At 44.6% G+C, this 13,187-nt stretch overlaps 1 protein-coding gene across 1 annotated transcript in view; it reads right to left on the minus strand.

The window, feature by feature from the left end:
* The window catches only part of CACNA1E (calcium voltage-gated channel subunit alpha1 E), a 1,399,715-nt gene that overhangs the window by 46,170 nt on the left and 1,340,358 nt on the right, over positions 1 to 13,187 (minus strand). The window contains exons 44-46 of the mRNA XM_085601759.1: positions 4,982 to 5,110; positions 3,371 to 3,551; positions 2,284 to 2,474 (exon numbers count right to left, since the gene is read on the minus strand). Coding sequence (XP_085457885.1) covers positions 2,284 to 2,474; positions 3,371 to 3,551; positions 4,982 to 5,110 — 501 coding nt within the window. The remainder of the gene's footprint in view (positions 1 to 2,283; positions 2,475 to 3,370; positions 3,552 to 4,981; positions 5,111 to 13,187) is intronic.

Raw genomic sequence — 13,187 nt, forward strand, 5'->3', positions numbered from 1 at the left:
ATCAGCTTGCTCTTCAGCTCTTGACACTGCTAACATTTTGTCTAGGGGGTGCGTTTCTGTGAGCATCCATCTCTGGAATGAGTCAGAGTGGCACCCGTTGATTATCATGAGTCACATGGCCGCTCTGTCCTCGAATTCACTGAATCTGCAGTACTTACGAAGTACTTCCAGACACTCCATAAATTAGTTCAATGATTCTCCTGGTTGTTGAGCCTTGCTGAAGGCATATTTCTCATAGTCTACATTGGGTGTTGGGTCAAATTTCGTGTAGCGCGTTTTGTGCTGGGGCACTGGGCCCTTTCTTCTCAGGCGGCATGGTGCCCGGTGGAGTGAGTTTGGCTACTACACTTGTGGCTGCAGGCTGCCTTTCACTTTGCACTGGGTGGCTGCTGGAGAGTGAGAGATTGGACGCTTAGCACCACCAAGGGAGTGATTATATGGGTTGTTGGGATACTGTTAACTTGTTCTCCCAACTTCATTTCTGGTTCCATTTTTCCTCTAGGCATTGCTGAAATGGCCTCTTGTGGAGTCTGGCTTTCAGTGTTGTTAAAATGCATGATCTCATTGATCCCAGTAAGAAGAAAATCTGCTTTGCCATTGGATGGAGTGTTTGTTTCAGACTGCAACTTTTCTGCTGTATAGATTTGAGTTTCTCCAGCGAAGCAAATACGACTATGGTGTCTAATTGTGCTCTTTGCACTGGGATAATTGTCGACTTCTGAAAGTTGATTTTCAACCCGAGGGTCTGCAAGACATTTGTTGCCACATGAAAGTGATTGCTTGCTAGACCTCGAGATGATGCTTTTATTAACGAGTTGTCCAGATCTAGGTAACCAAAAATCTTTAGTCTTTGTGGATGAGCAGCTACCACCGTTGTGCACTTCAAAAATGTTCAAGGAGGTGAAAGGAGCTGATTTGAGGCTGAAGGAAAGAACATTTAACTGTTAGTGATATTCTCATACCACAAATCTTAGAAATGTTCTGCATTTCTGTATGATCCAAATGCGGAAATAAACTTCTTCATGATCTATTAGTCACATCAAGCCCCCTTGATATAATTGGGAGAAAACTTGGTGCAGGGCCAACATTCTGAATCTTTCTTTCTTTATCCATTTGTTTGTTAGTCCCAGATCGAGAAAGGGTCTTTTGGACCTTTCTCTTGCACCACAAAGCAATGGGAATAAATTCCTGTTCCTTTTTGGTAAGAAGGTACTTCCTCCACTGCTTCTTTTTGAAGTAGGGTGTTTACTTTCTTGCAAAGCAAGTCTGGATGAAAATCAAAATAATTCTTCTGAGGTATTGTAGGTGGAGGAGATTTGAATTTGAGAGAATATCCATTCTGAACAATATTCAAGACCTACTTTTCTTTTGCTATTTTTTGCCACTCTTGAAACTGACAGAGAGGAGGAAAGGGAGGTCAATTTTTGTTGTTGTTTTGTTTTGCCCTGCAGTGGCTCGTGTTTGGTGGCCTCCTTTGCCTCTACAGGGCTTTCTGGGGTGTGAGACTACCTTTGCTGCTGCTGTTGTTGCTGTTGTTGAGGCAGCCATTGATGAATTTGAACCATATGTATGAAATACCTCTGGTCATAGGGTTTGTAGTGTCTTCTGAATTCTTTTTTCTTATCTAGACCTACCACCTTTGGTGCGTCCTATTCGGTTTTCATTCGGGCCACCTTATTCACATAAGATCCAAAGAGGGAATTTCCCTAAAAAAGGAGAGTGGGGATTCTTTGATGGGGTTCAGGTTTTAAGCCTGTCAGCCTCAAACAGTCATTGCATCTGAGGCACATTTTATGGCAATATCCAGGGGGCATATAGATCAGAAGCTGAAGAAGTCAGAGACTAGACTAGCATTTCTGTGACCTCATGATCAGCAGATTAGGACTCCTGCCCTTAGAAAAAAGCTGTATTAATGAGATGTTGGTCAGGTTGGAAAAACCTTATTTAGAAGACAAGCCTATCAGACTTACATGGTTTGGGAAATAGCAAAGATAGAGACAACCTGGATTTGTGGGATAGATAAGCAAACTAAAATTACATTCCATTGTTAGAATATAAGCTAAACCAGACCTTGAATTGATTATATACATCCTACATGGAAAGACCCTGCAATGTGAGAGGCACAGCATTGGTAAGGCAAATCCATACACAGAAAGATCTTGCCTAGACAGAATAAGGGTCAAGCAAGGGAGAGATCCAATTGGAAAAATTCATTCAAGAAATGTCTGGCCCTTCCTTACATGTCCTATCAGGCTGTTCCACTTGCAAACAAATTGTTCTTACCTGCATATATGGAGTGTGTGACCTGCCTTCACTTGGTGACCTTGACTGACGACGCTCCCGCATCTCACAGCTCGGTTGAGGACTTCTCTCTTCAGAGTTGCAACGTGAGACATCTGGGGACAGTAAATGTTTGCGTTCCTTTGATCTTCCACGCTCTTTGCCTCCGGAACGATGTGTGTCAGATCGGTGGCCTAAAGTGAAATAACACTGACTTAATTCCTGTCTCCCCAGTGTTCCCTCTTCCCATACTATTAGAGAACTGTCTCAGTCTCTCTCAAGCCGATATCCTTGTGTTATTGCATTATGCATCCACCTCTTGGGTTGTCTTGAAGCAAGTGAATGTGGTATTGTTAAATTTCCACTTCACAGTCACATTATGTTTCACACTAGGAGGGCTTGTCTCAATAACCTGAGACTCTTTTTGTTGTACTGTCTAAGGTTTGGCCATCATCTTGGGTATGTCCAGTCCACAGGTTTATATGCCGCACAAGGGAAATAATTGAAGTCTTTCACAAACTTAACTCCTCTGGGAGTATTGCTACACTTTAGACAATCTATGAGCCCACGTTGCTGGGAGGAAGCTGCCTATGTCCCTCTCCTCCTGGAAGTCCCACCCACTCACACTGATAGGTATCATTCATCATCAAGGCAAGATAGGCAGCCTCACCCTTCCACCACTGGAATGCGTTTTGCATTCTAGTGGAGAAGATTTCTACCTTTTGAGGCCTTCTAAATTATTTCTCTCCCATACCCTAAGGGTTGCCTATGCCTCTATACAATAAAACTCCCAATGTCGTACCTATGATGGGTCTAATGTCATCCCTCTATTAGCTAACCTCCCACTGCTGCACACTTGGTTGCCTTCAGTCATTGCATCCAAAGAGATCACTCCTCCACATTAAAAGGAAGTGCATATTACCCATAGCTACTAAATGGTAGTATGGTAATCACTGGTTTTTCTATGACTAAAAAGTAGGTGGAGAGGAAACATGTCTCCCCTCAAAAGACCAGCTCCTTCAGATAACACTGAAGACTTTTCATCTCCCTGTGAAATAAGCCTTGTAGGTTAATGAATAGACTACCTCACCTGAATCAGCATTCAAACGGTGTCCAGACATGCGCAATGAGGCATGGTAACTGCGCCTGCGAGATTTGTAAGAGTGGTCATTGCAGCGTTCCATTGACAGCTCATCCAACCAGGAAGTATGAGGGCGTTTGCCACCTGTGGTGGAGAATGACCGTCGCATAGCACTGGCCTCAGTCAGAACCTACAACCCACCCCCCAAAAATAAACAAGATTAAAACAGATCACTGAATGACACATCCTAATGCTCTATAAAGACTTCTAGAACCACCCAATGCTTACTTGACTTGAGAAAGCCTCTCGTACAACCCCCTTCAAGTCAACCCCTTAAATACACAAATGATAATTTGAGCCTGACACTGTCCTAACAAGGACTCTAGAATCATCCACCCATTACTTGATTAAGAAAGCACGTTCTCCAGCACACTTCAAATTTCACATACTTGATAATAACCCATGTGATTGGGGTAGGCTGAGGAAACATCTAGACCCTTTCCCATCCCTAAGATGTGTGGTAATTTTAAAGCTGTTCATATAAGGTTGGTCTCCATAGGTACCGACGGCTCCTACAAGGGTGACCTTGTGGTTACTGGAAGTCAAATGATACAGGTCCCCAGAAAACCTGGAAGCCCCTTCTTCACCCACCACTTGACAAGCAACAGAGGGATATCTCTGCAGGAACTTAGAGGCCCCTTCCCCCTTCCCATATAAGATTCAGGCAGGATTAGTATGAATCTTCCAACTCTCCTTGACTTTGCAAGCAGTGGGTACATTCTCATTAGCCATACTACATAATGTGTAAAGTGGATGTCAGCAGATAACCTTTTACCTACTGGTTGAGCATACACGCTTGTTCATATTCTCTTTACAACCCCTAGTCTGCAAGAAACCTCTCTTGTGCCATGCTGCCAAGATGCATATTCCCAGTCTTTGCCATGCAGCAAGGAGTTGGTGAATGAGTTTTCCAGCACTGCTTAGAAGGAAGGGAAGGCGGAAGAGAAAAAGTACCATGCTATTGCCTATGATGAGGGGAGCTGGTAGAAGCAGGGATAATTTTTTAGGCAAAAAAAATAAAAGCTGTCCTCTCCCGATTAAAATAAACACACAAACATATGTCAACAGAAGCCAGACGGATGAGGAGATGGAATGTGAAGCCATGGGTAAACATTTATAAAACAAATAAACTATGCTGTGGTGAACTAGAGGTGTGCTGGGTAGAAGGAAGTGGCAATGTGGGAAACTGAGGTATTGCCCATGCAAATGGTGGCTTCAGAAGGTCAGTCAATCCATGACAATCAGAAGCAAAGCACCAAGTCGCAGACCTGGAAGAGTGGTCAATAATTCTGCAAGTAGACCATGACAGGAGGAGATTTGTCCTCATCTCATGGTGACTCCAGTGTCCGCTAAGGAAGAAAGGAAATATGGAGGAAGGGAAGGCAGTGAGGCGGAAGCCAATGGGAGAAAACTTGGTTAGCAAAGCACAGGTACTCATCTCTGTGCCGAGCCAGAGCAGAATGACTACTGAATGATCAGCTGCCAGGCCACTCCTACCAGGTTTCAAACTACTACTACCATATAATTCCCCATGCGCTATTTTACTTTGTGTTTTTTTACCTGGGGGTCCACGGCCAGGCGTGGCATGGAGGAGGCCCTCAGAGATGCGGTGCGCTCCTGCGTGTCCACAGGGAGATAGTTTCCAAAGTTAGAGGGCTGTGTTCTGTGAAACTCTCTAACCTCTGGCTCCTGGAAACAAACACACAGCCAAGGTGGTGGGATGATGCTTCGTTCGATGCCCTCGTTTCTTTTCACTGTCAATGGAACCCACATCTGCTGAACAGGGATTCTGGCATAGACTCATGGCCAATGAAACAGGTTTTATAGTGTTTCCCAGCTAACAAGGCATGTGATGTATGACAAAAAAACTATCAGGCTGGAACAGAGCCCGCTAGGTGGGCAGCTACCCCTGGAAGATGCAAATCTACTCTAATCTGCATTTTCTTTTTTACTTGTTTTCGTTAGAAAATAATTGGAGTGCAATCCAAGTGTGTCTTAGACTATCCCTTTGTGATATGTGCCAGTGGTTGTTGTAGGTATTTATAAGTTCTACTTCTAAGAGAGCATTCAAACACCACATGGCAGGGAAACTAGGGAGAGCATTCTCAGATAGGGACCCCAGACTTAATATGTTTGTTTTATTTCAGTGCATTGTAGGCCACAGGGTGTAGCTGTGGAGTCCCTCCAGTCCAGAAATTGCATTCAAGAGGGGTTTATGAAACTGAGAAATTATATTTAAGGCAAAATGTCATAAATTTAGATCATTAAGAAAAGCGACTGTCACACAACGTGACATAATGTAGGAAAGATACATGAAATTCCTTAGCAGGTGTAAAAGAAAACCATCCTCCCGTAGTCAAGGCAACTGCAACATGAGAAGCCAGGATGCGAACCCTCAACACACACCATTACCATGACATCCACTTTTAAGGTTGGCATGGAGGCCTCTAAGTGCTTGTATTTGCTGTCAACATATGTGTCTGGAACTTATGGGGCTGAGTGCAGAGAAGTGCTGCATGTGTGACAATGAATGCCCAAATCTGTCAGCATTTTTTAAGAGACACACAGAGACAATTTTGACTGGAATGTACAGTGGATTTTTACACTGCAGTGGAACAGTTAGTACACAATGGGACACAGACTGCAGTGCTTCTGTCTGAAGTGGTGAATGAAGGCCATGCCTTTAGTGAGCATGGGTGGGTGGGACAGGCTCAAGTGTGGGTACAAGTGCTTATGAAACAGGCTAACACTACAACCTCAGTGATGGACACCACTATGGACAAGGAAAATGAACAAAGGCCCACAAATCCACAGCAGTGAATCAGGACACCTCATACAGGAAGACACCTGTTAAAAAAGGAGACATCACTGACTGCAACTGAGTTAATGTAGAAATAACGCACCTTGGGGAAATGTGGAAAAAAACCTCTCTATGCTGTTGTATATCATCATACTAAAAATATGTTGGGAATTCTGACTTGTGCAATACATGAGATAAAGTTAATCATAAGGATATTGCAAGTCACCGAGGAGTTCCAGAAACAATATAGTGGAACGAGGCAGAAGGCTGATTTTCCTTATTGGTGCCTGCAATAGCCTGAAAATATACAGCAGAGGGTGTTTAACCCTCTATAAGACATGGTCTCCCCTCCCGCAAACCACTTAAATCCTTGGAGTCTTGCTCTTTCATTTGAAAGAGATAATATAGATAGAGACATGGGGGCATATGTATCAAACCCTTTTCCCGTTCGCAAACGGGCCGATTCTCAGAATCGTCCCGTTTGCGAACGGGAAAAGGCCTTTTGGGATGTATCATCCCAAAAGGACATCATAAATTAAGAGAATCGCAAAATTAGCGATTCTCTATTTTGCGATCGCATTTAAGGAATCGCAAATTGCGATTCCTTAAATTTCAGGGGTGCAACAGGGTGTCCTTTTGACACCCTAGCACCCTTGAAATTGCATTCTCATTTTGCGATTCTCAAATTGCGAATCGCAAAATGAGAATGTCTTCCCATTCATTCCTATGGGCCTCCTAGAATGGGAATGTTTTCCTTAATTGCGATTAGCAATTTGCTAATCGCAATTAAGGAATGCCAAGGAATCGCAAAACATTTGCGAATTTTTTATTACATCCCGTTTTGCAATTCTCAAATAGCGATTCCCTAAAAATCGCTATTTGAGAATTGCAAAAACGGAACTTGATACATATGCCCCCCAGTCAATAAAAGCAGACTCTAATAAAAAAAATCAAATACATCAAAACATAGTTAACAATCATATTGCAAAAAGATATAAGAATGAGTTTAATGTGTAAGATTGAAAAGTAATGAGATTCAGAGTATGTAGTAAAGGCATTGATAGTCTATATTTCCCTGTCATAACCTTTAGTTTGCAAAAAATGTGAGTTTTAGAAAAACAGATCATAAGAATTACAAGCGAGTTTGTGTTTCCTTGCTGTTTACACTGCAGCTGCAATTATGATCTGTGGTCTGTCTTTCATCTGTGCTGCTGCCTCTGGAATCAGACGTTATGACATCAAAACTCAACTGCAATAAGTAATTGCAGTTGAGCAGCTGTGTCATTCATTATTATAGGTGACTAGAGACGTCACAAGCCACTTATAATAAGGAAATGAGCGTTTATACAGGGGATGCAGGCTTCTATATATTAATATATTCCTGAATTGTATGTCTTTTTTTTACCTCATACCTTCTCCGCATATAAAAACAAGTGCTCCCACCAGAGTTAATAGGCAGGTTCTCTAAGATGACTCTAACTTTGTTCAGGAAGTTACTGTATGCCTTCTGTCTTGCAGATACCCCGGTGGGGGTTACTCCTGTGTGAAATCAAAATGACCTTAAAATTGTATCATAGAACATTGCAGGGCTCTCGGCTAAATGCTCTGATCCCATCTGGGTGAAGTTTAAAACATCCCTTCAGAGTATTTGCTTACAGGAAACATGGTAAATTACCAACAGGTTTTTCCTTGAAGGTTATGGGACATATTTTCTGCCTGCGCTGCCTATAGCCTCGGGAAGGGCTAGAGGGGGTATGATTATATTTTTGGCAGTAGATATGCATGGGCAGATTGTTAACCTGGGCAAGAACATGATGGTAATACAGGGGATCAAGTTATTTCTCCTGGTAGTCCCCCCTTTATTTCTGGTCAATTTTTGCAATGACCAAGGATGTCGAGAAGAGGTCTCCAGCCTTCACAGCCTATGGGTAACCCTGAATACCCTGGGGGAGCAGGATGGTGGGCCTGGTCAGGGGTGGCTTGTGTTAGTGGGGGACATTAACTACCATCTCTGCGTTAGCCCATATTGCCAGATGATAATAGGCCAAATATGCAAGGTAACAGAGGGGCTTCATTTTCATCTATCCAAGGAAGGACAGGAGGTGGGTGAGATTTTAGCATCCCATAATCTGTATTTTCCTTGGAAAAGTTGATTCGCTCACCCAATCCCAGTGTTGTCCCTACGTACAAGGGGAGAGGTTGTTTTTTTTCATAGATTTTATATTTATTTCGGCTCCCTTATTTTTGAATATTGCTAATTTTGCTTTTGTTTATAACCCCTTGTCCTGGTACTGGAAGGTCATAGGGACATTATTCACCCTGGAGGCGGGACTAGTAGAGGTCTTGTTTCTCTGGATCAAGGCAGGCGCATACATTGGTGCACCCGGTAATCTTTAAAGCATCCCTCTTCTCCCAGGTGATGCAAAAGATAGCAATCTGTTTAGATGCTAAAACCCCTGATATGGATATTATGCAAGCCTTTGTAGGTATTGCAGATAAGGCAAAGAATCTATTGACTTCCCCCTCAACTCAAACGAGTATGCAAGAGCTGCAGTGGTTTGACAAGGAATGCTCTAAATGCTTGCGGAGTTCGAAGTTAGCTTTAAAACAAGTCCCCAGATACAGGAGCCAGGTGGTTGTGAGTAGTCAAACCTAAAGGCAAGCAGTACGCAAACGCAAGACTACTTTCCAGGCCCTAGCCTTGGACGAATTAACCCAAGCCAGTGAATCTAGAGACCCCTCTCTTTTCTTTGCAGGGGTATACAAGTTTGGCAAGGCAGCTTAGGTAAAGAGGGTGATAGTAAGAGAGATGGGTTATGCCCCCATGGTCATTGCCCTGGAAGAAGTGACACCAGGTATCAACAATATAGCCTGAAACAAAGGTCCTGGTCCCAATGGAATCCCCCCCAGATCTGTTGTGTCTGGACATAGAGTTATGGGGCCCACTACTCACTCAGGTACTGAACGCCGCTGCACATCATGGGGTGCTGCGATCCTGGTGTTCTGTGGTGATAGTACCAGTGTTTAAGTAGGGGGACAAGGACAATCCCCAATGCTATCACCCTATCTCCCTGATAGATGAAGTTAAGGACCTTGGGAGGGTTGTACTTAACACATTGATTGAATGGTCTGATGCTAAGTGTATTATGGTGGATGTCCAGTTCGGTTTTAGGCCTGGCCGGTCTACATCTGATCAATGCCTGAATCTGCATTTAATTATTAATATGAACACTGTTGCCTCGCTGAAGAGTTTACACCTGGCATTCATGGACCTCAGTCCGCATTCAACAGGGTCAATCGGGCCAAACTATGGGCCCGGTTGATCAAGCTAGGAGTGGAGCATAATTTAGTGACTCTCCTAGAAGACTTACATATGAATACCTCAGCCTCAGTACGTATTTGCCTGATGTGGTAACCACCAGGTCTATCCCCACTAGGAGGGGGGTGCAGCAGGGGTGCATCATTGCACAAGTTTTGTTCATCCTATATGTTAACAGGCTTGAGGAGGCCCTCCTTGCGACTCAGGATGACTGTCCTAAGGTAGGCCAAAGGTCGCTCCCGGTGTTGTTGTACGCCAAAGATGCGATCCTCATGGCCCACACGGCTAGAGGTGTTGCAGATCCTTCTTGATAAATTTGCTGCCTTCATGGATAGACTTGACCTGGTCATAAATGTCTCAAAATCCTGTTATGGTTGTAAGAACACAGTTCACTAGTTCCAAGACTTTCAATGTGGGCCAGAAAACCATGGGTAAAGTATCAGCCTTTCCTTACCTAGGGGTACTTTTTAATACTAAGAATAACTGGTACTTCCTGCAGGGGAGGAAAAGAGCTGAGCTGATGATATCTATTGAGGCCCTGGCTTGCTTCGCTCATAGGCTGGGTTCATGGTATCCGCAGTTTTTGCTGAAAAGTTGCTTAACGAAGTGCGTCTCACAAATCCGCTATGGTAGTGAGGTCTGGGGGCTATGTGAAGACCGACACAATCCAAATAGTAGAAAACAAATGTCTCAGACGATTGGTACAGGTACCGTAATGCACACCAGCTAGGTCTGTACACGCTGAGCTTGGAGAAAGATTTCTTGCTGACCTAGTCGCCCTCAGCCCTCTACATTTTTGGGTAAAAGTCTGGACCAGACAGGACCTCAAGCTAAACAGACCGATTCTCTCTGATTGTTTGGCTTTGGTTGGTGCGTCTAGAATCCTATGGATTACCTACAGTGCGTCGGTACTTACGAGCCTGAGGGAGAGCAGATTCTCATCTCACTCCTTATTTTCTGAGATCACATCATTAACAGGGTTTAAAGGCACTGTTCTTAGAAAGTTAGTAGAAATGTTGAAACCTCTAGTGAGGGGCTATATGCTTTTAAAGTCTGTTCAGGGAATGAAGTAGTATTTTGTGCAGGTTACCAGTAGTTATGTCCGATTTCTTTAGGCCAGGTTCCGTTTCAATCAAATTCCTAATTTACCAGCCTCTCCTGTGGGCTGGATGCACTCTGGTGAAATAATAGGTCCCCGCAGGACACCTTACACTTAATTATTAGAGTTGACCCAGAAAGAGGTTCCTGTTACCACTGCTGAGGCCCCCAAGCTTTAATCAAGCATTTCTCTTCCAGGGGATCCTCATCAAAGTTATAAGCATTAGAATATTCCCGCCCATGCGCGGGACCCCGGAAACACTATATTATATGTGCCCCACATATATATACATATATATAAATATATAAAAATAAGCAATTGCAGCCGAATAAACACCAGAGCTGAATCATGCTGTAAGGAATTTCCACTATACATGAAAAACATGCATTAGAAACAGGAGAAACAACAATAAAATTTGTTTAGAAACTGTTTTAATGCTCAGCAAACAGTAGAAATCCTCATAAAACACTGAAAGCATAGGAAGCTCCCAGGCTGCATTGCAAATACCCAGTCTAACAAGACTGAAAAGCTAAGCTGTAGCTGCATACTAATAAACTGACACCGTGCTGAAATGCCAGAAACCGGTCCTAGGATGCTTGTTTCCAGTCCAGGGAGGACCTGGCTTGGCAGTTCGGGCTGGACTGTTCCCATGAGGGACAGGGTCAAGACTGATTTGCATATGGCTGGGTTCAAACTGGAACGGCATGGTGAGCAAAAAAACGATGGATTTAGGCCCAGATCTCTGTACTGGGGTGAATGTATGATATTGCTCTGCATTCTGTCCATCAATTGTTGTTTTTGCATTTGTCACCCCGAGTGGGAAGGGTATGCCCAGACGTGGGTCCCTTGCTCTCCATGCCACTGGAAATCAAGCAAGCCTGGCTGAAGACGGCTGAAATGCCAGAAACCGGTCCTAGGATGCTTGTTTCCAGTCCAGGGAGGACCTGGCTTGGCAGTTCGGGCTGGACTGTTCCCATGAGGGACAGGGTCAAGACTGATTTGCATATGGCTGGGTTCAAACTGGAACGGCATGGTGAGCAAAAAAACGATGGATTTAGGCCCAGATCTCTGTACTGGGGTGAATGTATGATATTGCTCTGCATTCTGTCCATCAATTGTTGTTTTTGCATTTGTCACCCCGAGTGGGAAGGGTATGCCCAGACGTGGGTCCCTTGCTCTCCATGCCACTGGAAATCAAGCAAGCCTGGCTGAAGACGGCTGAAATGCCAGAAACCGGTCCTAGGATGCTTGTTTCCAGTCCAGGGAGGACCTGGCTTGGCAGTTCGGGCTGGACTGTTCCCATGAGGGACAGGGTCAAGACTGATTTGCATATGGCTGGGTTCAAACTGGAACGGCATGGTGAGCAAAAAAACGATGGATTTAGGCCCAGATCTCTGTACTGGGGTGAATGTATGATATTGCTCTGCATTCTGTCCATCAATTGTTGTTTTTGCATTTGTCACCCCGAGTGGGAAGGGTATGCCCAGACGTGGGTCCCTTGCTCTCCATGCCACTGGAAATCAAGCAAGCCTGGCTGAAGACGGCTGAAATGCCAGAAACCGGTCCTAGGATGCTTGTTTCCAGTCCAGGGAGGACCTGGCTTGGCAGTTCGGGCTGGACTGTTCCCATGAGGGACAGGGTCAAGACTGATTTGCATATGGCTGGGTTCAAACTGGAACGGCATGGTGAGCAAAAAAACGATGGATTTAGGCCCAGATCTCTGTACTGGGGTGAATGTATGATATTGCTCTGCATTCTGTCCATCAATTGTTGTTTTTGCACCGTGCCTTTAAGGCACACCTGACCCCCAGCTTCCCATCATGCCTCAGAGGTGACAGTTAGGTCAGTTGTTCTTTCCGGCTCCTTCAGGAAGGATCCTGGCAACACAGCTCCACTCTTTTCTGATTTTTGTCAGAAAATATTTTCACTTTTCACATCTTTTATACCTTACTTCGACGTCTTTCATCATTTGAAGTAAGAAGCTGTCTTTTTTGACAGGTTTGGGCATTTATTAACAACTTAAAATGCCATCTCTTTTTGACCCTTGCCCTTCTTGTGGTAAAAAGAAGGCCAAAACAGACTCTCATGGGGTCTGTATTCTTTGTCTGCCTGAGGATCATGATCCTAAGACCTGCCCTCACTGCCAGAACCTGTCCAGAAGAACTTTAAAGGACAGGGAAAGGATTCGCCTGTATGGCCTGGCAGATAGATCATCTAGAGGAACGCCTCCGGTAAGGAAGGGCTCCAAGAGGTGTAGAACGCCTTCTAGAAGTAAGTCCTCGCGTCCTTCTGCTTCAGCGTCGGGCTCGGCGCTGAGACAAGAGCTTCAGGTGGGTCATTCATCTAAGAAAAGACCTTCGACAGCGGGCTCGCCGTCGAGAAAAGGTACGTCGTCGACGTCGAAGACTCGAGATCCTCCGCCATTGTCAGCCCGGTGACGATCGGCATCGAGAGACAAGACCCCTCCGCCGTTGTCAACCCGGTGACGATCGGCGTTGAGACACAAGACCCCTCCGCCGTCGTCAACTCGGCGACGATCGGCGTCGAG

This window comes from Triturus cristatus, chromosome 4_2 (assembly GCF_964204655.1).
Source record: "Triturus cristatus chromosome 4_2, aTriCri1.1, whole genome shotgun sequence".
NCBI classification, from domain to species: domain Eukaryota; kingdom Metazoa; phylum Chordata; class Amphibia; order Caudata; family Salamandridae; genus Triturus; species Triturus cristatus.